The sequence below is a fragment of the Xiphophorus hellerii genome, chromosome 4, assembly GCF_003331165.1.
Source record: "Xiphophorus hellerii strain 12219 chromosome 4, Xiphophorus_hellerii-4.1, whole genome shotgun sequence".
NCBI lineage: Eukaryota > Metazoa > Chordata > Actinopteri > Cyprinodontiformes > Poeciliidae > Xiphophorus > Xiphophorus hellerii.
The window spans coordinates 33123685-33150337 of record NC_045675.1 but is presented as its reverse complement, the minus strand read 5'-3'; the positions used below and the strand labels follow the sequence as shown (position 1 = coordinate 33150337).

Genomic DNA, 26653 nt, shown 5'->3' with positions numbered 1-26653 from the left:
TTGTCTAGCTTAAACCTTAATGATAAATTATTAGGAAGATTTTAAAAACAAGTATCCTGTGCTCTTCCGGAAATTCTCACAGTCAAACTTACCTCTTTGTAGCATAGTAGCAGCTACAGTGTCACAAACTACTTGTATGGAATGAAGCCCTGCGGGGTGTAGCCTGCGCTAAATGGAACGCAGCCGCAGTCAGTCTGGTTCCTGTTATTCAGGGCTTGTAGTGCTAACTGTGTAGCACAACAACTTTAACAAAGTTGCTCCTCATAACTGCGGTATCCTTCTTAGTCGCAGAAATAGTTCGCATTAAAACGGAGTGAACAAAATGCCCGCGGTCTCTAAAGGGGATGGAATGCGTGGTTTGGCTGTGTTCATTTCAGACATCAGGAACTGTAAGTTTGTTTTGAACCTTTGCGGAATTAAGCTAATGTAAAGTAGCCAGTGTAACTGAGGTGGACACTGCCAGCTCGGTGTCTTCTTTTCGAGGTCATTTCAACAAGTGTTTGTACACGCAAACTACGCGTTGAGATAGAAGGCTGTGTATTTGTACGTTACTCAGCAGTGTTAGCTGTTAGCTCCAAGTGGCTAATAGGGCGTGGACCAACCCGCTGCCTGGAGCTGATTCTTAACAAGCAAATAAAACTGGACAATTTAAAGACGGAGATTATACACTCCGACTGGGGTCGGGTCAGAGCTTTTACAGGTAGTGTCTAACACAAACATAGTTGATTTTTTTTTTTCTTTTTTGGAAAGATGTTGTCATTCAAAAATTGTAGTTAAAAGTTGCATCCACATCTAGTAACAAAATAAATACAAAATTCTAAATTCTTTCTGGTGGTAGATTGAATAAAAAAGACCTCCAGATCATGAGCTGTTTCCTAAAACATAAACAGTTAATTAAGCCAAGCTGCTCCTGAATTTGGTTTCACAACAGCAAAAACGCATTAGTTACCATGGTGATTTGCTTCAAGTCTGGCCTGTCCAATAGACCAATTTTTGAACTGGTCTAACAATAAAGTGTTTAGCAAAGTAAAACTTTATTATTATTATTATGAATGATATGGTAAACATATTTAAATGTTGCAGAGTTGAGTCACTGCTTTACTAAAAATCCACCAATGCTGTTAAATTCTTGAGTTTACACACAGGTATAAATAAAACCCAACTGAAAAGAACTATAAAAATGTCTTGCTTATCTTTCAGTATTTAGTTTTTACAAACTTCAAACTATAAAAGTGCCCCAAATCAGATAATTACTTTTTATCAAGTGTATCCATTGAAAAATAAATATTTGATAAAAAAAATGTAAAATAGATTTGCTGCTCAGGCTGCTCAGAGTTAGGAAAATATGGCATGGCAGTATTATCCTTACTAAGTGCGAAAACAATATTAAGAAGCCTTCCTGTCATGATCTGTTGTTAATTATTTAAGAGGCATTGTCTCTCTTTGCATGAGAGAGACACATTGGTGTCACACACTTCTGCAGTTCAACAAGATTTCACTGTTGTTTCCAAGCAATAACAAAATGATTTCAAACCTGATATTTTAAGTTGTCCTTGCAGGTTAGATTAGCCAGTGTCTACTATGGCTGCCCTTAACTAAGATTTCCTAGATCACGTTCCATGACAGACAGAGCTGGACCGACTCATCAAAAGCATAAAACTGAGAAATTTAGAGTGACCTAACAGTCCTGTTTTTGAAGAGTGGGAGGAAACATTAGTACCCAGAGAGCACACACATCCAGATTCTACACCGCAGAAAGACCGCAGTCTGGGGATCAAAACTAGAAGGCTCAGTGCAAACAGCGGCTCTACCCTGCACCTTTTATTACATTCATTATTGTTATTTTCATTACTTTTATTATTAAACAGTTAAAGAATTAAATTAAGGTTGATTTTTAACAGTATTTGTAAGCAATTTGTTTTTTAAAACCAATATGAGCAATAATCCACCTCAGACATATGGTTCATCTATAACTAGAGATTTTACTCAGATTAGATTCTGAGCAGACAAGAAGTCTGTCTCATTTTTTAAAAACGTTAAAAAACGTTTATGGTTGACGGAAGCTCTTTGTTTGCAGGTAAAAGTAAGGAGGCAGAAGTGAAGAGGATAAACAAAGAGCTAGCCAACATCCGTTCCAAATTTAAAGGTAAGTGAGCAGTTGGAGCACTCTAACCCTGAGGAACAGGAAGTCGTACAACAGTCTGCTCCAAGCTGAAGGGATTCACTCTGCTGTTAAAAGATTGTGTTAGCTTAGGTTTAGGCTGAAGCTTTGATATCCTGAGCCACCAGGGTTTATCGCTGTTTTTGAAATATAATGATGTTCTCATACATTGTTAATTAATAATTGATCAATCCAAAAATGAAATATTTAACTTTTCAAAGGCACTTTACATCAGTTTATGTTTTCTGTGTTGCTATGGTAGGAGACAAGGCTTTGGACGGCTACAGTAAAAAGAAATATGTGTGCAAACTGCTCTTCATCTTCCTTCTGGGCCATGATATCGACTTTGGACACATGGAGGCTGTCAACCTGCTTAGCTCCAACAAATACACCGAAAAGCAAATTGTAAGTATTTCTTTCTTTTAATTGTTTGTTTTCACCTCACAGCTCAGTCTGACTGGAGCAAACATTATAACATGTCAAAATCGAAGCACATCCTCTGGCGGTGCTATTGGACCAGGACCCAGTCCATGGTGCTGATTTAAAAAAATATCTATTTGATTCTGCAGCACATCCTCACATGTATTGAACACTTGATTTGTAATGGTTAGAAAAGAGCTGTGATAGTGAGATAATTCACTAATAATGTTAAAGAACATCATAGAACATCTTCAGAGGTCCAGCAGTGCAAAAGTCCTTCAAGATGAACCTAAGATGTTTTCTTCCTACATCAGTAGAATGCTTGTTGCTGTTTCAGCTCTGATTGAACTACTAAGCAGCATCAACCCACCATCTGCCGTGGCGGGTCCGGTTGGTTTAGGAACCACAATCAGGACAAATGAAGACGAAGAGGATTTTCAGAATGTTTTGACTCATTCGGGTATCTGTCATCTGGTGCTACTTTCTGCTTTTTCAGGGTTACTTGTTCATCTCCGTGCTGGTGAACTCCAACAGTGACCTCATCCGTCTGATCAACAACGCCATCAAGAACGACCTCGCCAGCCGCAACTCGACCTTCATGAACCTAGCCCTGCACTGCATCGCTAACGTGGGGAGCAGAGAGATGGCCGAGGCTTTTGCTTCGGAGATTCCCAGAATCTTGGTGGCAGGGTTCGTACAAAATGATTCATTCATACACAAAAACTGATATTAATATTCTAGTCTTTCACACTTGCTTTTTCTGGTTTGATGCTAGAAAGAGTTTTCTGGCTGATTCACGTTACAACATTCTAAAAGACAAATCTCACAGCAGACAGCTCTGGCAGAAAGTTTAGGAGATGTCTAAGACTTGTAGTTTGTCAGTTAACTCTGTTCAGTCTGTCTGCCGCTCCAGTGGCGTGATAACCTGGTGAAGGCACCGGTTCTCCTGCTCTCCACAGGCCTGTAGAAATCCTGTTTGCAGTTTGCCTCAAGTCATGTGTTAGATAAGGTAAATATTTGGAAGCAGATGCTCTAATCAGACAAAAACCAAAATCAAACATTTTGACCTAGATGCAAAATACCATGTGTTATAGAACAGTAGCAGTGTGTATCACACAGAGAGATGGACTGGACACCCGGTGAGCCCGACACAGCGACACAAGTTGGACATTTTTGAACTTTTGTGTTGCGTTCTTAGCCTTAGTTCACGTTTGCATGTACAAGATTGAAATTTCATGTCCAGGAGTTTCACCAGTCACTTGGCTGGAGGGGTAAGCGACTTTTACTTCATCACAGTGGGCTGCTACTAACGATTATTTTAGTAAAAAATTATTCTGATGATTTAGAGAACTTGAGCCAGGTGCAGCTTAAACTGCAACTTGAGGAGTTTTGGATAAAACATAATATTTACAAAGAGGGTTTTTATCAGAGTTGCATCTGTTTCTGTATAAGCCAGTCAGCGATTAATCGATTACTAAGTTAGTTGATGATTATTTCAGTGACCAGTTCATCAGGATTAAACTAATTAATTGTTTTAGTCCTACACAAGTTCCATAGGAAATTAATGGAGAGTGAGCGACATTGCTTCCTATGTGTTGAGCGCTTGACCTTAATCCCACCTAAATATGTTTAATGTTAAATTAAGATTACAAATCAGCAGGACACATAGACACACTTCTTCTCCCTGGTTTTCTTCCTGGAAGGTTGTTGGTTGCCACGTTGGTGTTAGTAGTTGTTGGAGGAGATCATGTATCAGACTAAATAAGCTTTTCCAGTGCTTGTCTCCATGTTAGTATGAAGGCATGTTGAAGAGATGATTTGTGTTTCCAGGGACACCATGGACAGCGTGAAGCAGAGCGCTGCGCTGTGTCTGCTGCGGCTCAACAGGACTTCTCCTGACCTGGTGCCTATGGGGGAGTGGACAGCACGGGTCGTCCACCTGCTCAATGATCAGCACCTGGTAAGACCTGTGCTAGTTTACTGCTTCAGAATCAGAACATCACTACAGCTGTGTTTAGGGCCTATGCTATTTAAAAGTCTGGACAGGTTTGAAAGTGAAACACACACATTGTCCCAGACACAAGGTTTTATGAAGATGTGTATCTGTCTGCACGACATGCTGGAACAAAACTTCTCCTTACGTCAGCCACTTGCTCTCTGATGACTAAAGTTGATTAACATTCAGCCAAACGTAAGCAGGCTGTGGAATATCCTGATTACCTGGTTACCTTGGTTACAAGCCGGTCAGAGGTCTTGGACCAGCAGCTGTGTAGTCGAGGGTCTGCATGTAGCGACATTACAAAGCCTTTGGCTAGAGTCAGTCTGAGTGTTTCAGTTTGTCAATGCAGCTGATGAACTGGGACATTACTTCCTTTAGCTCCTTCACAATAAGAGCATTACTTTACATTGCACTCTGAACTTAAATTATATATTAGATAAAGATAAACATAAACCTAACTATCGCCGTTGCACCTAAAAACGCTTTACAGTATTTACCAATTAAACTTTAAGGAACTTTTGGTTGTTTTGTCGCAAGTGTCTGACCACATCTTAGATTTAGTATTGCAAATTTATGCCTTTAATTATGGAAAATTATCTGTTTGTTTTTAAAAAGTTATGCCTTTTAGCATCAGAAAATATCCACTTTTTTCTCATAAACATTGTCACCTTTCTAATATAATGACCTAAGTGCCAAAGAGATTTTGGTTAAAAAAAAAATCACCATCTCTTTCTTTCCCATAAATGTATCAGGCATAAAAATCCCTTTTGGATGAAATGACTTATACCATTATAGTAAGAATGTGACAATATGTAAAATTCATCTGGAGAGACTTTTTTTGGCATAAATGTACTTCTTTGTGGCCACTATATTTTTGTTTCTTTTCTACAGTGGCCCTGCCTCCATCATTCACTGATGTATTCATATTTACTGTGAAAGCAGAATGTGTTATTAAAAGACATATACTTTTTGAGGTGTCCAGTTTTTTTCCGTTGTAAGAAAAAGTAAAAGTGTAAAGAAACAGTCTCCATCTGTATCACAAAGTAGTGTGTTGGTGTGTGTGTGTTCCTGTTCTCAGGGAGTAGTCACAGCAGCCACCAGCCTCATCACCACCCTGGCCCAGAAGAGTCCAGACGACTTTAAGACGTCCGTGTCCCTGGCTGTGGCCAGGCTCAGTAGGGTGGGTACGGCTCTGATGGCCGTCATGGCGCTCTGCTCCATCTTAGGCCTAACTTCACCATCTCCAACTTCCTGTCTCACAGATTGTGACCTCTGCATCCATCGACCTGCAGGACTATACATACTACTTTGTTGCTGCGCCTTGGTTGTCTGTCAAACTGCTGCGCTTGCTGCAGTGCTACCCTCCTCCTGGTAGGCTACCATAAATCAATGAATTATTGGGATAAAACTTACGTTTTGTTAAAAATAACCTAACAGTCACTATGCATGCGTGGTAACTTGCCTAAGAACATTACATTTCCATTGGAGTTCTTGTGGTAATCAGCCCCACATAAAGCAGTCAGACATGTTGGAATTGGAAATCACTTGTGTGTGCTATTAAGTGTATCTTTAAGAGGAAAGCAATGCGACTGGCTGTTGCAGAGGACACATCACTGCGAAGTCGTCTGACCGAGTGTCTGGAGACCATCCTTAATAAAGCCCAGGAGCCGCCCAAGTCCAAGAAGGTGCAGCATTCCAATGCAAAAAACGCTGTTCTGTTTGAAGCCATTGCCCTCATCATCCACCATGACAGGTTGGTCACTTTCTGCTTCTTAACCAGCTCAGTTACCTAGGAAGAACTGAGATGTTTAACAGTGCTGTCTCTACATGTTGATTACTGAATCCTGCAAGTCAGTGACGCCACAATATAGTACAAATGTTGCTGGTCTAACTATAGATGAGTGAGAGTATTACACCTGGACAGATAGAACCCCATGCCACTCCGTTATGCTCTATCCTAAGCCCTACAATGTATCAGACTCACCCGGTGCTTGTATTGCACTTTGCTGCAATAAGAGCAAAGTGTATATTAGCATGTTGTATATTAGTGTCGGATTGTGAACTCAGTGAATGGGGATCTGAGTACTTCCTGTTGTTGTTGTGCGTTTTCCCTCAGTGAACCCAATCTGTTGGTACGAGCCTGCAACCAGCTGGGCCAGTTCCTGCAGCACAGAGAAACTAACCTCCGTTATCTGGCCTTGGAGAGCATGTGCACGCTGGCCAGCTCCGAGTTCTCCCACGAAGCCGTGAAGACGCACATCGAAACTGTCATCAATGCCCTAAAGGTGAGTTTCTGGACCTCTGGTAGGAAATGTGACCACCCCATCACTGTGGACATCTCCATGCCTGTTAGGGATGGAAAGCAGGAATGTTCCACGCTGCATTCATGCAGTAATTCATGCAACAAAAAGAACGACCGAGTATTGAGTCCATAGAAATGAATATACTTTTCAGAAGCTCAGTTTTTTAAATTTATCTAATATTCTAATTTTCTGTACCACTCCATTTTGGTTTTCTATTATTTGAAAGTCATAATCATCAGAATTACAAGAAAGAAAGGCTCCATGTGCAGTGAATCTACATGATGTATGAGATTTACTTTCTGAAATACTGAACATTTTCACAATATTTACATTTTTTCTTATATACCTGTATTTACTCCTTGTTTACTGTACAGTGAGACAGAATCAATATGAATCCATCAAGCTAACAGAATAAGTAAATCATTTAACAAGCCAAATGAACTCTACTTAGAAGCTCTGCAATAATCTGGATGAAACATGAGACTAAGATTCCAATTACTGAATGATTGGAGATCATGGACTATTGGGCATTATAAATAATTAATATGGACAGTAATAAGAAGTGGTTGAAATGATAAAGTGCCATTATATCAATGTGGATCAATACTGTGGTCTTTAAACATGTTTGGAATGAAAATGAACTCTAATGTACAGTATTTACTCAAGTCTAGAGAGTTATGAACAATGAAGGGGTAGAGCATGTGACCTACATATGGAGTCCTCAGGTTCCAGTCCTGACCTGATGACCTTTGCCGTACGTCTTCCTTTTCTCTCACAACCTGCTTTCCTGTCTGACTACTCTCAAATAAAGACTACTAGAGCTGATAAAACCTTAGAAAAACAACAAAAACACATTTATAGATAGATGAGTTATTCTCAAAATCAGTAAGAACAACCTTAAAAACATTTAGTGACAACATCACCTTTAAGTTCATGTAGTACTGCAACTGGTTCCAAGAACATGGATGTAAGTTCAGTTCTGACTTTAGGCACCGAAAGTAAAAAAAAGTTCTCACAATGAAGAGAGTATTCTCTGGTGGACTTTCTCTGTTTCTCAACAAGTATGAATGTAGAAGTCCTAGTGTGGTCTTATAATGGAGGAGTCGAGTGGTCAGGTCTGTTCATCCAACCCAGTTATATAATGTGCAATGATGGATAAAACCTTGAAAACATGTCAGAAATCTTAAGGCTCCATGACGAACTGTATCCAATGAAGAAAGACATAAGAGAAGTATGCATGGATAAAATGTCTCCATAGTCCAACACAGACATAAAAGTAGCATCAACCAGATAGATAAGATCTGATCCTGATTTAAAGTCCCAATTTTAATCTCAGTTTCTTCACCAGCTGTTGAATATGAAAAGTAGAAGACAAAGAATCATTAATTAAAAGGCCTAAATATTTATACTGGTAGACTTTTTGAATTCTCAGACCTTCAGCTGCAGTAATGACTGGAAGAACCTTCGATTTGTCTGCAAAGACAGTAAAGAGAGAACACAACAGTTTTCAAAGTTCTGTTTATTGCAGTTGGTTTTGGAGATGGTGGTGTTTCAACTTTTTTGAGCTTTACATTATGTTATATTGTTGTTCCCTCATCAAAAACATACATGGAGTGTTGCCTTTATTCTTTCATCCATGTTTGAAAATCCTTTAATCTCCATGGCAACCATTCTGCTGTGAAATACACCCAGGTGAACCAGCGCCACCTTCAAGGCGCAGCTCCTCTTCAGAGCAGCAGTTTCCAACTTTCTGAGCTTCCGCCTCACAGAGCGACTTTCCCCCACTCAGCTCCTTCAGACTAGCCAGCAGCAATTAGCAAACAGCTGGTGGATCTGTGGATTTGCTGAGCTCATTGCAGGAACTACATCTCAGTTCAACACTGGTAAAAGTGTTGTTAAAGGGTTAATAGAGGAGCCATGTTGTTATGACATCCTGCGGAGTTTCAGAAAGAGGAGGAGTTTCTTAAAGAGACAGAGGCCCAATTTCCAGGCTTTAAATTATGAAGTAAATTTTTTTAAGGCGTATTTGACAACTGAAGGTAAAATGGTTACTTAATTGTTCTATAAAACAGCACTATGTGCCTGGAAAACACACAATACTGCTCCTTTTAATTTACTGGCCAATCCTGTTTCTTTCTTAAAGTCATATGATAGTCATACCGTCCGGTTGAAGTCTCTGCTTGGTGTGTCTGTGCAGACTGAGAGAGATGTGAGCGTGCGCCAGCGGGCCGTCGACCTTCTCTACGCCATGTGTGACCGCAGCAACTCCAAGCAGATTGTAGCGGAGATGCTGAGCTACTTGGAGACGGCAGACTACTCAATCAGAGAGGAGATTGTAGGTCGTCAACACACACATGCTCAGCTTTGAGTCTCGGCGTAAGATGTTCTCCTCAGCCACTGCGCTGTCACCCACAGGTGCTGAAGGTGGCCATCCTGGCCGAGAAGTATGCGGTGGACTACACCTGGTACGTGGACACCATCCTCAACCTGATCCGCATCGCCGGCGACTACGTGAGCGAGGAGGTGTGGTACCGCGTCATCCAGATCGTCATCAACCGGGACGACGTCCAAGGCTACGCTGCCAAGACCGTGTTTGAGGTGGGAACTGATTCATGTCGTCACTAATAACATTCACTTCACTTGTGTTTTTCTATGCGTCCTCCAGAGGAGGGTGGTCCATAGGGGGCGCTCCCAGATATGAAGGGGGGAAAAAATCTACATATAAACATTATTTAAAAATTGTATTATCAAATCCTGTTTTACTTAATAGTAGGTGTCTAATAATATAATCTGAATTATTGATTCAATATTTCCACTAAAAGCTTGAGGAAAGAGATTAATTAAGTATAATTTGGAACAAGACTGTATCATAACTAAACCTGGAAAAAGTGAAGCGCTTTGAATACTTTCTGGATTCAGCCAGAAGCCAAAAGAAAACGTCAGTAAAGTGTGGATTAATAATAATCAATATCATCATTGTTAGAATAGTCATATGTATTATCATAAGTACAGTTGAAACCAGAAGTTTGCAAACTGAAGTAAGTCTTGGTCTGAAGTTAAATCAGACCAAGACTTCTAATGTTATAATAAAAGAAAGATTATGCCATTAGGTTATTTGATACTGTTTTAATACTTAATAGCATAGGGATGTAAAATATTTTTGTCATTATTTTGATGACAATAGTTTTCACTGTGACATTAAAGAAGTTTTTGATTTTTTTTTTGACAAAAAAGCAAATTTTTGCTGACCACGATTGATTTGTAAAGCAACAAAATAGTCAAACATCTGAGGGCTGACTAACCAAATTAATTAAAATAAAATCAGATTTTTTATTATTTTACCTGTTCATCACCAATCATATAGCTATGTCAGCAACATCTGGCTGATTTGTGCATTTCTTCTTAAAATGAATTGAATCCACCATTTTAAAGGTAGATTGGCACCAAACACTTAAGAAGTGAACAAACTGCATAAAGGTAAAAATCGCTGTCCAACAGAACAGAGTGCTTGCTGAATTCAGGTTTTATTAGATCTGATTAGGCATGTCGCGATAAACGGTAAATCAATTAATCGTACGATAAATTAAAACTATCGACGTCATTTTAATTATCGGCATTATCGTCTCTTCCAGCCTTTTTCTCTTTCTGTTAATGACACCGAATGAAAAAAGGCTCAACTCCGGTGCTCTCCACTGACCCTCCTTCCTCATTTTACTTAGTATAATGCCCAGCGCACACGAGCTGTCGGCCGATTGTCGGCCCATTTTCAAAACCTGACAGACCACACATTAGCCTACAGAAATCCCAGATATAACGGTTCGATCAGGTTCGTTCCTGCCGTGTGGTGTCCAACAATGGGCACAAAATAATGGCTACAAGTCCAGTGAACTAATTTTAAAACCAGGCATTAATCAATGTTTTACTACAATCTACCTGCAATGCATGTGGCTAATGTTAGTCCTGACTGAATGAAAATCATTAGAATCTATTTACGTCACGTTAACGAAGAACAGCTGAAAAGTTACCGGGTTTATCAACTGCGGTAGCAATTTCGCTCCAACTCCTCCTCTTGTCATTTCTATATTCTTTGCATGTTGAATAAACATTAATGTTGTTTCCACATATCATCTCCAATGTCCGCTGGACTTCGGGTTGCGCTGTGTCAGCTGTTTGGGATTCCCCTCAGAAAGCGCAGAGGAGAATCCACGCTTTCTGATTGGCTGCCTGTCACATTCAACAGGTTGCGTTAAGCTCCCAGTCGGTGAAAACCCCTGATTTAGATCAGAGCGGCAACGACGATCTACCGTAACACACCACACAATCTTAGAAAGACCAACGTTCTAAGATTGTTGTAAGGGGAAAAATAGCAGCAAAAAATCATGTAGTGTGAACTATTGCATCAGGTAGTCGATGTGCCCATTTTCTCTATTTAAATCTAATGATTACTGAAGGGCAACATAATATACAGATTTCATAATCTGCAGTCTTTTGCTTGAATGCAGTATTTATTTCCACTTTGGCTTTATGTTGTTTAGTTTTTTTTTCAAGTGAGTTTTTTGTTAATGGAGACTGAGAATCCATTTTATTTTTGTTTTTGGTTGTTTTGTTTATTTTGTTTATCAGTTCCAGTGTTAAGTGTTCTTTTGAAAATAAAGTGTATCTATCTTTGGCAAGAAATCACATGCATTATTATGTCATTTCCATTAAATCAGTGTAAAAAGGTCTTCAAACAATATTATCGTTTATCGCAATAATTTTTGAGACAATTAATCGTTGAGCAAAATTTGCTATCGTGACAGGCCTAGATCTGATTAGACCAACGTTGGATCTTCAGTTGAATACGCAGTTTGGGTTAGTGTGTGGTTTTTCTTACCTGACAGAAGCTGTTGTTCCTCTCCATGTGAATGTGTGCAGGCCCTTCAGGCTCCAGCCTGCCATGAGAATCTGGTGAAAGTGGGTGGTTACATTCTGGGAGAGTTCGGAAACCTGATTGCTGGTGACCCTCGCTCCAGGTGCTGAAAACTGACAATGCTTCTGACCAGACGTTTGTAATCTTTGAAGGTTCAGCTCCTTATGACCTGTTCCTCTGCAGCCCTCTGGTCCAGTTCAACCTGCTTCACTCCAAGTTCCACCTGTGCTCGGTGCCGACCCGGGCCCTGCTGCTCTCCGCTTACATCAAGTTCATCAACTTGTTCCCGGAGGTGAAAGGCACAATCCAAGATGTCCTCCGCTCAGACAGCCAGCTTCGCAACGCCGACGTGGAGCTCCAGCAGAGGGCAGTGGAGTACCTGAGGCTCAGCTGCATCGCCAGCACCGACATACTGGTCAGCACATCATTCAGCTAACCGGACTTTGAATGGGCCTGAAGCTTTAAGCAGAGCCTGGGTCCAATGCAGACACTCAGGATTGTACAGTGAGGGTGGATGTTTCTCTGTTTTATTAGGGCTTCAGCAGCATAGTGTGAATTTAATTCAGTTTCTCTGCAATGTGAACAAAACCCTGTTAAAATATCACGGATGTCTGAAAAAATTAGACAATGAATCATTTTATAACTTTTCCCACTTGTGACATTTATCTGGTACAATTAGGCTCACATGTTGAATTCAGTAATAAAAAAGAGACAAAAATACATATTTTTAAAAATATAGCTGAAATAAACTAGTTTAATTCATGTGAACACTCTTATACTGAGACTTTATTGATGCATATTTTTTGATTCAGTTTCAAACTCCAATCTTTGGTAGAAGTTTGTCAGCATGCCACAACCTGAGCACATCGTGAGGACATCTGTTGCTCACAGTCCTCTTCAGGAAAATGAAGTCAGGTCAGCTTTAAGTGTGTAGAGCATCTCAGCAACAAAGCCGTTCAGAGTGCTTTACATCATAAAAACATCATACAGTCATCAGTTCTGAAACAAGCAACAAAAATGACATGTTGTCAAATGCCATCATCAAAATCATCAAGCAAATACACATAAGATCAATGTTCCATTTACTACTAATCAAAAGTCATTTGTAAAAGGTGGGTTTTAATTCTTGGTTTAATGGAACTCAGTTTTGCTGAAAAGCTTTTAAGTTTCCAAAGAAACATGAAGTTTCCAAAGTTTCCTCAGGTTGCAGGCAGAGCACTTGTTTTCCAGTTCCTGTAGCTTTAGCGTGGTTTTCTCTCTGCCCCCAGGCCACCGTGTTAGAAGAAATGCCTCCGTTCCCAGAGAGAGAGTCTTCCATCCTGGCCAAGCTGAAGAAGAAGAAGGGCTCCAGCAAATTGCCCGACATGGACGATTCCCGAAAGAATGTCAACGGCAGCACCGAACACGCCGAGGACGCCGAAGTGGCCAGCAAGGTAGCATCATGACTAAATCAGAAGAATGTAGACGCTTCATCTGAATCCACGGGGTTTTTGTCCTGTCCTCCTCCTGGGTTTCCACCGTTCTCCTCTGTTTTCTCAGTCTCTACCTTCCCGTTATTCTGCTCCTCTCCTCTTCTTTTCTGTGCCTCAGCCTCCTCAGTTTCTGTTGGAAGAGCTCATTTCCACAGACAGACCCCACCCCTCCTCTAGCGCCACCATGCTCCCCACCAGAACCATGGTACATGACATGTTTACATTTTCAGTGCAGTTTGCATTTTGTCCCAGTGCTGCCATCTGCACGGAGGAGCAGTTGTCCTTTGTTGCCTAGCAACAAGAAGGTCCTGGGTTTGAATTCCAGCCTGGGCTCTTTATGCATGAAGTTGCATGTTCTCTCTGTGCATGTGTGGGTTCTTCAAAATGGAAAAATCTGATAACTGGAAATACAGTAAGGTCACATGTACAAAGAAAAAATGTATGGTGGAAAACTAGAATAGAACAGAACAATAGACAATACTTTATTGATTCAGGGAGACGTGTCTTGGAAAGGGGAAAGAGGAAGACACAGTCAGAGAGACAGAGGGACTTTCTTATCTGGCCGTGAGAGACTGAGCAGCTAAAGTCTTTCCTCTGCCTACATCTCCCAGAATGCTGTGTGGTTCTGAATCGGAGTTCAGTGAAATTATTGAAAATTCTATCAGATGTATTATCTATTGATATTAATGATGTGTCTGTTGCGATATGCATTGTTTTTGATCTGTTGTCCAGTCCTGACCGAAGGTTGTTTTTTTCCTAAAGGTCTGACTAACGAGCCTCAGTGGAACACCTGTTGTAATTTACTGAATGTGACTGCATGCAGCTAATACATCTTGGAAAAAAAAAACACTTTTAAAGATGCCCCAGAAACTGATTTGGAAACGGTTTGAAATAGTTTTACAAAAGCCTCTCTAACGTCTGCTGAAGGACACTATGAGAGACATTTGCACAGTAAATGTGAGCTCCTAACTACAGCTGTGTCAAACTGATCCAGAGTCATGTTCAAATCACTACAGCCTCTGAACTGATGGGAGCACAAACATTAAAAAGAAAATCTGAATCTACTGGGTGTTTATCAGAGTGTGTGATCAGTGATCAGACGGTGTTTGTCCTGCAGGTTCCCAGCCACACCTTCACTGACGACCTGAGTGTGAACTCAGCCCCGTCCTCAGGAGCCAGCCTGCTGGTGGACGTCTTCTCTGACTTCAGCAGCGCTGCACCCACAGAGGGCTCAGACGAACACTTTCCCAGGTGACACTAACCACAGCTCATCTAATGAAAACACAATGTGAACCGTCAGTGTTCTTGTTTTAGTTAATGATCAAAGCAGAAGAGTTATCTTACTGTATCGCTGGGCTAAACATGACAATAAGAACTATTTATTACGTTTTTTTTTTAGGTAACTCATTGACTGTGAATACATGGCACAACAATCAGAGCCCTACTAATACAATGACTTCTTTTGACAAACATTCCAAATTGTAATACACCTCTTCAGTCACATGAAGAAGTGACTTGTATCATTACGCTGCACACAGGAGGCTTATTTAAAGGGGCAGTATTATGTCAACTGGACTTTAGTAGCTTCACATCATGATGTAAATTCCCTCAGCATAAACATATCCACAGTGTTGTCTTGATTCTTTCATGCATGTTTGAGAAATCCTTTAATCTCCATGGCAACCATTCAGCTGGGCAAAACGCCTGGGTGGACCTAGCCCCGCCTCCAAGGTGCTGCTTCTCCTCAGAGCTGCAGTTTCCAAGCTTCAGCCTCATAGAGTAGTCCTCCCGCATGACTCCCTCACTCAGCTCCTTCAGACTAGCCAGCAGCAATTAGCAAACACCAGGTGGAACTGCACATCTGCTGGGCTCATTGTAAGAGCTACTTCTCAGTGCATTGCTGGTGAAAACATTGTCAGTGTGTTAATGGAGCCATGTTGTGATGACTTCCTGTAGTGGAGTTTCAGAAAGAGCAGGAGTTTTTAAAGAAACAGAGGCCCAATTTCAAGATGTTAATTTAAAAAGCCAAATTTCTTTTAAGTCATATTTGATATGTACATCATAACGACTGAAGGTTACATAGTTACCTGATTGTCGGCAGTATTATGTGACTGAAAAACATAATACTGCCTCTTCAATCATATTTTCAAACTTATTAATATTTATTGATACAGTGAAGAAAATAGTTAAATTGACAATCCTAACAATTAGGACAGTTTGGTTTTCTTAAATCATTATTTAGTTGGAATTTATTGTGACAACGATAAATCAAAGTCATCTACCAGGATAAATGAGAAGCAATACAATAAATGCCCAGCTCTTCCATATGGACCATTAGATTTATCTTTGACAGAAGACAACTTACCATATAAATAACTGAGCACTGTTACAAATATTAACAATTTGCTAATTGTTAATATTTTAGGTTTGTGTGCAAAAACAATGGTATTATCTACGAGAACCAGCTTCTCCAGATTGGGCTGAAGTCTGAGTACCGGCAGAACCTGGGTGAGCCTCTGCACTGTTCATGTCTCTGTTAAACTCTCGTTTAAGATTACAAGTTTATGTGAAAGATTGAAATGTGTTTGGAGGAGAGTGAATGAAATGTTTTACTTTCTGTCTCCCTGCAGGTCGCATGTATGTGTTCTATGGCAACAAGACCTCCACACAGTTCCTGAGCTTCTCCACATCAGTGAGCAGTAACGACGTCCTCGGCCCTCATATCCTCTGCTCTGCTCCACAGCTGCCCAGCCAAGGGACCAGTAATCTCCTGAGATGGTTTCTGTGCTGGATGCTTGTCTGAAACAGGACCTGCTGTTTGTCTTGTTGTTTTTAACAACAGTGACTCTATTTCAGTTAGATTCAGTGATTATCTAATGGGAGGAACGTAGCGGTTTGCTTTGTTAAATCCAGCTGGGTGGATGTTTTTCTTTGTTTTTAGTGAATCTTTGAGCTGTTCGTTCCTGCTGTTCGTTCCTTGAATATCTGTGGAATCCTTGACTAGCAGCTTTACAGCTGAATGTCCAGGAAAAGCCAGTAGACCCGCTTATTGAGGCTGGAGCTCAGGTCCAGCAGATCCTCAACATCGAGTGTGTGTCTGATTTCTCAGATGCTCCTGTCCTCAACATTCAGTTCAGGTTGGTAAGACGGTACAGATCTGTTGTTTTATGTCTTGACTCTGTTATTGAGCTACTTACATGCAAACTTCATGCTGTATGTGCAGATATGGTGGAACACTGCAGAACATCGCAGTCAAACTCCCTGTGATGCTGAATAAGTTCTTCCAGCCCACGGAGATGACGTCCCAAGACTTCTTCCAGCGCTGGAAGCAGCTTGGAGCGTAAGCCTGACTTTACTTTAATTAAAGTAGTTTCAACTAGTTAGTTTTAAAGTCAGAAGTATCAGTTGACATCAGATTAATGTGAAAAGTTGTATGTCGGAAAAGGTTCATATAACAGCTCTTGTACTTGATGGTTCTTTCTATCTGTCTCTGTCTTTATTTCGAAGTTGATATTTTTTTGTGTTTGGTGTCATCAGTCCTCAACAAGAGGTACAGAAAATCTTCAAAGCCAAAAACCAGATGGACACAGATGTTTCCAAAGCCAAGGTAATCAGTGAACACTTGTGTCAGTGTGAACATTTAGGACCATCTGTGACTGAGCTCAGTGTTAGCCACGACTCAATAAACATGTAATCTGACTTTAGCTTTATGTTGCTGTTGTTCCTTTGGTGTTTTTATGAATCTTGTTAACTTACTTCTCTGTGTTCTGTTGCTTTCACTCCTCCAGCTGTTGGGTTTCGGTGTAGCTCTGTTGGACGGTGTGGATCCTAATCCGGCGAACTTCGTTGGAGCTGGAATCATCCACACTAAGACCACTCAGGTGGGCTGCCTGCTCAGGCTGGAGCCCAACACACAAGCACAGGTAAACACACACATGCACTGAAATAAAGGCTGTGCTTTGCACAATGTGTTTTATTGTTTTCCAGAAGGTGACAGAATTGAATTGGAAAGAAAATGACACATGGTTTACAAATGAACAAAATTCCATGTTTTATAATTGTGCACTACCTTGTTGGTCAGTCACACACAATCCCTTTAAATTGCTTTGATGTTTGGGGTTGTAACATGTCAAAATGTGAATAGTACAAGGGATGACAAGATGACTCTGAACTCACATGTGTTGTCAGTACAGTGTGGGACCTGCTGTGACCGGCTTCCACACATAACAGTGTAACAGGCTGTGTGTGGATATTTGTACCACCTGTCTGAAAAGTTACTGCTTTGAAAAGAAACTGTTCCTATTTGCCACAGCTCACATTTATTGTTCTGGACCCAGCATGATGCATTAGGTTTTGATTTAAGTATAAAATGTAATGATGACAAAAATCTGTAGATTTACTTGTGGTTACATGTCGTAGTGTTCAGCTGCTGCCATTTCTCCATCTTTTCAATTTTTCCAAACTCTGTTTGGATTTTTTAAATAAACTTGACCCTGCACTCTAAATGCTCTGGGTGAAGCTGGGATCAAGACGCGGTTGGATTGACTGACAGGTGTCATCATGTCCATTGAATTGGATCTGATTATCTCATAAAGTGCCTTCTCATGACATTTGTAGCAAATAGATGCTACAGAAATCAGCAGATTTGAACTGAATGAACATTCCCATTGGGACCATCATACAGATGCTAACTGGCTGATTCGTTTCTGTTTCTTCCAGATGTACCGCCTCACCTTGCGGACCAGTAAGGAGTCTGTATCTCAGCGGCTGGTTGAGCTGCTGTCTGAACAGTTTTAGCCTCCACACAGGGCCTGCATTTTTACACTTTCTTACTCTCACTTCAAATCAAAAAAAGATGTATTGTACAGTGTACATTTTTTTTGTTTTATTTACATGCTTTATATCCTAGTGAGAGGGAAAAGTCTTTTTTGCACATAACTCTAGTAATGCCTCATTGCTTTAAAGCTGCGTCGTGTCTGTCCTCACACTGTGATGAGGCTCATGGGTTGGACTGGCAGCCTGAGCCGCCGGTACCGAGAGTCCGGGTCGTTGGTCTGGGAGTGTTTCACACAATCATTCTGCACTTGTTGGCTTAAAAACATTTATTACACAAGTCGCTCACAGAGAATGCCAACACTTCAGCTGTTTGTTACATGTCATCTCAGGAGGAACAATCCTTCTTATTTATAAAAAAAACATTTTTTGTATGTGTGGGTTTTGTTTCCTAACGCCCACTGCTGTTTTCTAGAATCATCTTACAGGGACTGTGATTGAAATAACATGTTTATGTCTAAATAGAGAACTCCCAGGTCACTTTTGAGAAATACTTCACAGACGATACAATGGTCTGTTTCTAAAGGGATAATTCTGATTTTTTTGAAGATGGGTTCTATTGAGAAGTTTTGAGCAGTCAGTGTTTTACCTGATGTAGATAATTGTTAGTGTTTGTGTTTTGCACATATACTGACGTGTTTTTTTTAACAACATAGACAAGCAACACTGCAGCTAGATTATTTTAATGTCTGTGGTCTGAGCTTTGCACCTCTACACACCGTATGTAGCAACACGCGTACCAGAGATATGGCGTTTAAGCTGCTGCTAACTCAAAGTAGCTTCAGGTTGTTGGTCCGTTCTGACGGGTTTTATCAGAGTTTTCTCCTGACTGCCTTTAAACGTTCAATGGAGCCAGCTTTTAAAAAAACCTCAGCTCTATTTTTATTCTATAAATGTTTGCTCACACCAAGAACAGGAACTCTGCTGGTCATGAAAGGTCGATTAGAAAGGTGGACCGTCAACAGCACACTGTAACAGTTATGTCACTGCCGTATATTAGACTTTTCTAGCTGTGTTTTAAATCAATCAACATTGTTGGATGTCTTTATGCCTTTTCTGATGTTGAAATAACAGTTTTCAGTGGAATCACTGGAGCTGGTTGTTGGTGTGAACAGCCTTTAAAGCACTGCCACATTCTTTTTATTTTGTCCTAAAGCATTTCTTTTTAATGTCCATCTAGAAATATTTCTCTATTAGTCACTGTTTGCTTGTGTGTTTTTATATTTGCTTAAAGAATGCCTATTTTTACACCTTTTTTAATTAAAATAACTCTTAACTGCAGCTCTGCTGGAAAATTCCCCCTAGTAATTTTATGCCATATCTCATTTTTAGCTCCACTTTTTTCCACCACTCAGCTAAACTGGAATCCCAGAGCTGCACTGTTTACATGTCGCTGCTGCCTTTTGCTCATGGCTGGATTAGAAAGTGACGTTAACCTTAGAGAAGAGCAGTCAGACTTACTGACGTCTCTTGACATCAGCCTCCAGACGTTGTGTGGTGGTTCTGATCCACGAACCCAAAGCCTGAAGCCAGACGTGATGGGCTCACTGTCACGTTTTGACTTGATGCTGTAAGAAATGTGCTGAAAACAGCTGGACGTTAGAGAACCAGGGAGACCAGTGACCTCTGACCTCTGAGTAATGTGAAGCACTGCTGCTTGTCCACCTGCAGCCTTAAACGTTTTCACATACTCTCTGATTCTGTTGTTTCCAACGTGAACATTGTTTGTTTTATGCTGTGAATTGGAGTTTTAATGCCATATTATTCATAAATTGGTGATTTATTAAGCAAATAATGTCTGATCAGTTTTGCTGTTTATTTGCAGCATTTCAGCTCCACGTGTATTGTGAATTTAATCAGCGTGTCGTCGTTTAAGTGTTGGTGATGGAAGGAAAGTGTTGCCGTTACCCATAAGCCCCTGCTGCACCCTGAATTAGATTCAGACATGTTGCAGCGGGTGTCCGGCTGTCTTGAGTTACAAATCCACAAGTTGTATGTTTCAGGCTTTGGTTTCAGTGATTCACTCCACTGGTTTGGAGATTAGCTGAAGCTTTGAACTCTGGGTAGGTTTCATGTGTAGAGTTGCATTGTAGTCAGTAAACTGAGAGAAAATACTTTCTACAGTGATGTTTGTTTGGTTATGTTAAAGGTTTCCAGAAGCACTGTGATCCAGTTTGACACTGATCCCGTTTTTCCGTTTCTTCTTCGTTCTACAGAACACCAAGTGGAACATTAGGTCCATTTTAATACTGCAGATCAGGCTGACCTGATTCTGATAGAGCCAGATCACATCCTCCACACACACACACGCCCACACATGTAAACACACACACACAGTGCCAGTCTGTTACTGGAGGGCCTTTTAGTGTATTGCCACTACATTTTGTCATTCCCACACAGACCTTATTTAAAGGGGCAGTATTATGTAAATTTACTTTTCTTAAGCTTCACATCATGTTGTAATGTTATTCCCTCACCATAAACACACCTGGAGTGTTGTCTTGATTCTTTCATGCATGTTTGAGAAATCCTTTCATCTCCATGGCAACCATTCAGCTGTTCAAAACGTGTGGGTGGACCTAGCGGTCCAGCTCCTCCTCAGAGCTGACATTTACAAGCTTCCTCACTGAGCAGCCCTCTGCCACTACTGCTCTACTCAGCTCCTTCAAACTAGCCAGCAAAAATTAGCAAACACCTGGTTCAACTGTGCATCTGCTGAGAAGCTGATATAAGGAGCTCAGCCTGAGCTCATTATATGACCTTCTTCTTAGTTAAACACTGAGGTAATAATGTTGTTAAAGAGTTAATAGAGCAGCCATGTTGTGATGACTTCCTGAAGGCAGAGGTTTCAAAGAGACAGAGGCCCAATTTCAAAGCATTAAATTATGAAGCCAATTTTCCTTTAAGTCATATTTGATATGTATTTTTTTAACAACTGAAGGTAACATAGCTACTTGATTGTTCTACATGTGCCCCCAAAAACACAATACTTTAATGTTAGGATTTCATGCAACAATATCTGAAGTGTGATGTACATTTGTATTCAGTTTCCTTGAGTCAATACTTGTGTTTTGCTGCAATTCCAAGCCTCTACCAGTTTTGCACATCTACAGAGCGTTTGTTTTCCAGACTGAATGTATGGATGTTTCTTCTGCTTGATGAGCTTTAATACAAATACTACAAATGTGAACTTGTGTCATGGATTCCAGGACATTAGCTTTTTCATTAATATCATCTGACTGAACACCTCTTTTGTTTTTGGCCATGAGTGTGTCTTTCAGAGCTCTGAGGTCAGAATGTCTCTGATGTTGATTAAATATCAGAGAAATGAGTTTCTCTGATAACGCCTGATGACTGGGTTAAAATCAATCCAATCAAATCAGTGTGGTTGAATAAAACCTACCAGTCTGTCTGACAACTGAATAATTTTCAATTTAAAGTAAAAATCAAGAACTAATCATTTCCATATTGATGTCAGCAGGAGTCCAGCTGAGTCCATGGAGGCAACTTCTTTTTTAACTTTCAGGTTGGCTAACAGTTGCATACGTTCACCTGAGGCCTACAGAACAATGCCAAACTATGTGATTATTAAATTTCATAAGAGTGCTGTTTTACTTTGAGCTTTATTTTGTGCCTTATCAATAGAATTCTGTCACCATCTTTTGTGCCTGACAAAAAAGGGCTGTTTCTAGAAAAAAAAGTCAGGATTTGCTCTTATGTTTAAAATTTCATTGCATTGTGTGAATCTGAAGTTTTTACCAAATAAAGTTTTGAAAACAAATTCAACGCATATCCCGTATTCTACTGCCCTCTAGTGAATGAAGACTGATCTGTCCAAAGGAAAGAAATGATTTATGCCAACAAGTTTATGTCCAAGAAGAAATGAAACAACATCAAACTTAAAAATGTGCATCAGTTTTAAAAAACAAGTTTTATTTAGTTTCAGCAAAAATGGCACATCAAAAATAATTTCTACCCTTCTCAATAATCAATAAAAAAATCAAGCATGATGTTTTTTCTATTTCATTATTTATTTCTGATGCCTTCCAGGTCTTTGAGGTTGGAAGGCCTCTTTACCATCACCCTAACCTTCCTGCTCAGGACTGACTGGGCCGATCCATAACATTCACATGACTTCCAGCCAGAAGGCACATGACATCACTGTAAGCTTAGATTCACTTGTGGTTTGAATAATTTGAGCCTAAACTGCTTATACATTTTATTATTTAGATAAAAGAAGCTTGATCATGACAGTCTTTACTTTCCAACTTTGGAGTGAATGCTGTGAATTCTTGTTTAGTTCTTCAGTTATCAGCCTGAGATCGATGATCACTTCGCTGATTTGTTCATTCATTTTAACTTTTTCTTTTTAAAAATGAAGGTGACCTTTAACTGAAATAATAAAAACGTATTGACCCTTCAAATAAACAAAAGACAGCATAGTTTGAAATAGGGAAAGTGTGGGATTAAATCAACAAGATGTAAAACATTAGGAATGAAGTTTGCACAGAAAACATGATTGTTCCCAGTGTCTCCCTGACAACACAAGCATCTGAACCGGGAATCCCTGAGGTCCGTGTTGAGCCACAGCTCAGTCCCCGTACTGCACCTCGGCTCTGAGCTCCTTTGAGACGTAGTTGATCAAGGCAGCAGTGACCTGCTGCTGCAGGGTTTCGTTGCCCATCACCAGGGCGATGAGCTGGGCCGCGTCCGTCCAGTCCAAGCTGCCCAGAATGCTGTTGATGTCCTGGCAGAGATGCTCCCTCTGATTGGGCGGCAGCTCCATCAGGATCTGAGGCAGAGGCCTGAACTGACCGCTGGTTAGCCAGCTGCCCAGCAGACCCCCCACCGCCGCACCTCACAGACACACAGAGGGTTGGTTACACTGTTAGTAACACTAATATGCAAACAAACACTAATGTTTTTAGTTCTTCAAAATAGGTATATAAAAAATCCATTTTGGCTTTGGAACCATGGACAGCTAACCGTTTGTCTAGTCATGTGACTTCCTTCTTTACGGTGTAAAGGAAATAAATAAGTCTTACCTAAGGTGAAATACTGAGTCAATCAAGAACAAATCAAAATGCATTTTGATTATTATTTTATTAAGAAATTAGGCAAAGAATATGAGCAATGACTCCCCTGACTAGTCCAGGGAAGAGAAGACTTTTAATGTCCACCAGCCCTCTTACAAAGAGGGGAGAAAAAGGAAGCATCCCACCAGGTTCAGTTTACTTCACAACTCTGGTATTTGCACCTGCAGACTGGATGCTTGAAACCCAGGTCAGAAATACCATTTATTATGTTTCCAGGAAGCTGCCTCCAACATGAAGGATGCTTTATAGAGAAAATTCATTGATTGCTTGTTTGATTGAAATAAAACAAAGTTTTGACATAACAGCGCTGAGTCACACATTTCCTGTCTGCATCTCTGATTGGGTTTGGATGAACACTGAAATATTTTGTACCGTTTTAAATCATTTTTATTTTCAGTCTTTATGGATGAAGACCATTAAGTTGAGACTTGAAAGCTGTATGTATACTTTTGACTTTTTTCTGCTACAGAATTCTAGCACTTAGTATATTTATGCAAGTACAGAATAAGAGATTAATTGACCCATGTTTACATTTAATATGGCACAATAAAGATGTTTTCCATTACACGTTTAATTTGAGGTATTACTCCTGTTAAACTTAATCATATCTCATGTGGAACAGAAGCCATAAAACGTGTTTTTGTTGCTACTGAGATATGCAGTTTTGGTTCTGAAGATGTTCGCGTTCCTTTGACCTGTTTTTGAGAAGTTGGAGAAACAATTTGTTTACATTTTCAAGTGCGGAAAAAACTAACCTGGAACCAGACTTCAAGGACAGAACAAAAACACAGCTTTAGTTTGAGCACACTGCAGGTGGAGAGAATTCAGACAAAACCCAGACAAGACTCTGACAAAGTTCTGACAAAACTCTGATTACATCACACAGAATGTTACTTTTTATACTTTTTTTTATAAGAAATGAGTTGAGGAGAAACACACACAAATGCAGAGTTAACACCTCAAGTCGGCTTAGAAGAAATGTGGTTGGCTGACGGGAAAACGGAAGCTGCAGGTGAAGCTCTGAGCAGAAGAACACGTCAACTTTAAGTAAGTAAAACACATATGATAAAATATAATAAATGAATGAATAAACTGATTAATAAAAGTAATAACAGTGTGAATAATTATTTCATTCCACACATGCAAACTGTTTCCTCTCTCATTTTTGACAAAGAAGGATTCTTTGTTTACATTTTTCCAGGTACATTTTCCTCTCATTTTCTTTCCATCTACAAAAGCTTGATTTCTAGAGGTTCTTTGTTTTGAAATGCACATATTTAATCATTTCAATATGTATGTGCAATACACTGTACAGTATTTTAAAGTTTCTCAAGATCCTGTCTTGTAATTTTATTAATACATCACAGTGTACTGTACACACAGTGTGGGTTAACTTCAGTACATTAACAGGTACATCTTAGCACGTAAATAATAAGCTACAAGTAATATGCTAAGTGAACTTCCAGGTATACTTATAGTATTATAACAATTAAAACTATTAAAATTGCAAGAAACACCTCTGCCAAAAGTAGCACACTTTTGGCCAGGCCAACTGTTGTTTGGTTATTTAGTGTAAATACTTGAGTTCAATCTCTTTTAACTGAATGAAAATGAAAGTGAAATGTGAACAACAGTCTCTCCAGGATGAAGTCCTTCTTTGTCAAAAATGATAGAGGGAACAGTTTGTATTTGCTTATGAAATATAAACAAATTGTGTCTCCAGCAGAGAACTGAGGTCCTTCCACATCAGGAAAAGGTCAAAGGTAAGTGCACAAGCTCAGAAGCAAATATAGAAATCTCCATAGAAACAAAATTGCTTTTATGCTTCTATTCTATTTTTAAGTATGTAAAATATAGTTTAGAAAAATATTAACTTTAAGTACACAGTCACATTTTTAGCATATAATAAGCATACTCTGTACACTTGAATGAACGACTTCTTGCTAAGGGATCACTAGCAGCAGCCAAGTAATTTTATCACACTTCTAAGAAGCCCACGAATTTTGAATGGTTTAAGTTTACATATTCTAAAGATTTCATTTGTTTGTTATCACTATTGTGTTTTAATGGCAAATTGATGCAGTGTGTTGTCCAGGCAGCAATGTTATCATCGCTGTCCCTTTGTGGCCTGTCCAGTTGGCTGTCTGAACCAGATAAGGCCCATCATGCCTTATAGGTAAAATGTTCCATTTTACAATTTTTCTACAGCAAATCTGCCAGACTCTTCAAGGCAGGAAAATCACTCCTATACTATTTTTATACTATTCAAAAGGGGTGAATTTTAATTTTTAATTTTTTTTTTTAAAAGATGACTCCTGTTTTGGTCCTTACCGACAGCAATCCCCGCGGGTCCACCGAGCAGCCCGCCGACGAACGCCGTGCCCCCCGCCACCGCCGCTCCTTTGGCGGAGCTTTTCACCGCCACTTTGATCTGGTCATGAGCCGAGATTTCACAGCACAGGCGCATGACGTCATCCATACGAGGCGCCATCCCTGCGTTGAAGCACAGCGGTGGTAGAACAGTGGTCTGAAACTAGGCAGAAAAAAAATATGAAAACTGAATATCATTTACTTTACTTCAGTCATAACAACAAACACAGCAAGAGCAGGCGAAAAAGAGGAACATAGAGGTGGGTATCAGTTTCCCGAGCAACAATCTGCAAAAACTTTTGGTTTCATTTTAACATGACACTGACTTTAAATATAAAAATAATAAAAACACAGACACATTAACGCGTATTTAAAATTAAAAAGCATAAAAAACGCATAGAATGACACTTCATCTTTTAACATTTTTATTTTATGCCGGTATGTATGAACTAATATTAGGGTTTTTTCTGTTTACACCGACATTAGAGTTTCATTGTGTTCCAGACTGAAACTGAGCCCGAGCGGCTCTAAAACAAAGGGACCAACCGGCTGAAGAGGCTGTTCCTCTGCTGTTCCTCTGTTGTTCCTCTGCTGTTCCTCTGCTGCTCCTCTGTTGTTCCTCTGTTGTTCCTCTGCTGTTCCTCTGCTGTTCCTCTGTTGTTCCTCTGCTGTTCCTCTGCTGCTCCTCTGTTGTTCCTCTGTTGTTCCTCTGCTGTTCCTCTGCTGTTCCTCTGTTGTTCCTCTGCTGTTCCTTTGCTGTTCCTCTGCTGCTCCTCTGCTGTTCCTTTGCTGTTCCTCTGCTGTTCCTCTGCTGTTCCTCTGCTGTTCCTCTGTTGTTCCTCTGCTGTTCCTCTGCTGCTCCTCTGTTGTTCCTCTGCTGCTCCTCTGTTGTTCCTCTGCTGTTCCTCTGTTGTTCCTCTGCTGCTCCTCTGCTCCTCCTCTTCAGCTGGTTTCTTACCTTTAGCTTAGCCCAACAGCGAGCGCTTCTGTCTCCAGAGAGACAAACACACAAGGTGCGGCCCGCTCCCCCTCTCCGACTCAGAACGTGTGGTTGATCTTTCGATGTCCTGATTGGTCTGTCACTTCCTGT

The 26653-nt window shown here is 40.2% G+C and overlaps 2 protein-coding genes across 10 annotated transcripts; one reads left to right on the top strand and one right to left on the bottom strand.

Annotated features, from left to right (window-relative positions):
- Positions 1–166: 166 nt before the first annotated feature.
- On the top strand, positions 167–21883 carry LOC116718188 (AP-2 complex subunit alpha-2). 4 transcript variants are annotated; one of them, XM_032559889.1, is made up of 23 exons: positions 167–389; positions 2078–2146; positions 2424–2566; positions 3078–3271; positions 4412–4541; positions 5659–5760; positions 5843–5951; positions 6183–6333; positions 6697–6865; positions 9081–9218; positions 9299–9481; positions 11798–11895; positions 11976–12207; positions 13061–13225; positions 13383–13469; positions 14382–14515; positions 15690–15772; positions 15895–15980; positions 16274–16401; positions 16488–16604; positions 16802–16871; positions 17053–17187; positions 17984–21883. In XM_032559889.1, exons 1-23 carry the CDS (start codon positions 323–325, stop codon positions 18059–18061), a joined length of 2868 nt encoding a protein of 955 aa, XP_032415780.1. In that variant the 5' UTR covers positions 167–322; the 3' UTR covers positions 18062–21883. The 4 variants fall into 4 exon arrangements, with proteins under 4 accessions (XP_032415780.1, XP_032415779.1, XP_032415781.1 ...); XM_032559888.1 differs by having other exon boundaries at positions 15895–15984; positions 16278–16401; XM_032559890.1 differs by lacking the exon at positions 13383–13469 and having other exon boundaries at positions 168–389; positions 14364–14515; positions 15895–15984; positions 16278–16401.
- A 126-nt stretch (positions 21884–22009) lies between these two features.
- LOC116718192 (protein C19orf12 homolog) lies at positions 22010–26617 on the bottom strand. Of its 6 annotated transcripts, none has more exons than XM_032559902.1 (4): positions 26480–26575; positions 26110–26130; positions 25525–25726; positions 22010–22954 (listed from the first exon to the last, which is right to left on the bottom strand). In XM_032559902.1, the coding sequence occupies exons 3-4, from the start codon at positions 25682–25684 to the stop codon at positions 22689–22691; spliced, it is 426 nt and encodes a 141-aa protein (XP_032415793.1). In that variant the 5' UTR covers positions 25685–25726; positions 26110–26130; positions 26480–26575; the 3' UTR covers positions 22010–22688. The 6 variants fall into 6 exon arrangements, with proteins under 6 accessions (XP_032415793.1, XP_032415796.1, XP_032415795.1 ...); XM_032559905.1 differs by having other exon boundaries at positions 25525–25686; XM_032559904.1 differs by lacking the exon at positions 26110–26130 and having other exon boundaries at positions 25525–25686; positions 26522–26617.
- Positions 26618–26653: the final 36 nt, after the last annotated feature.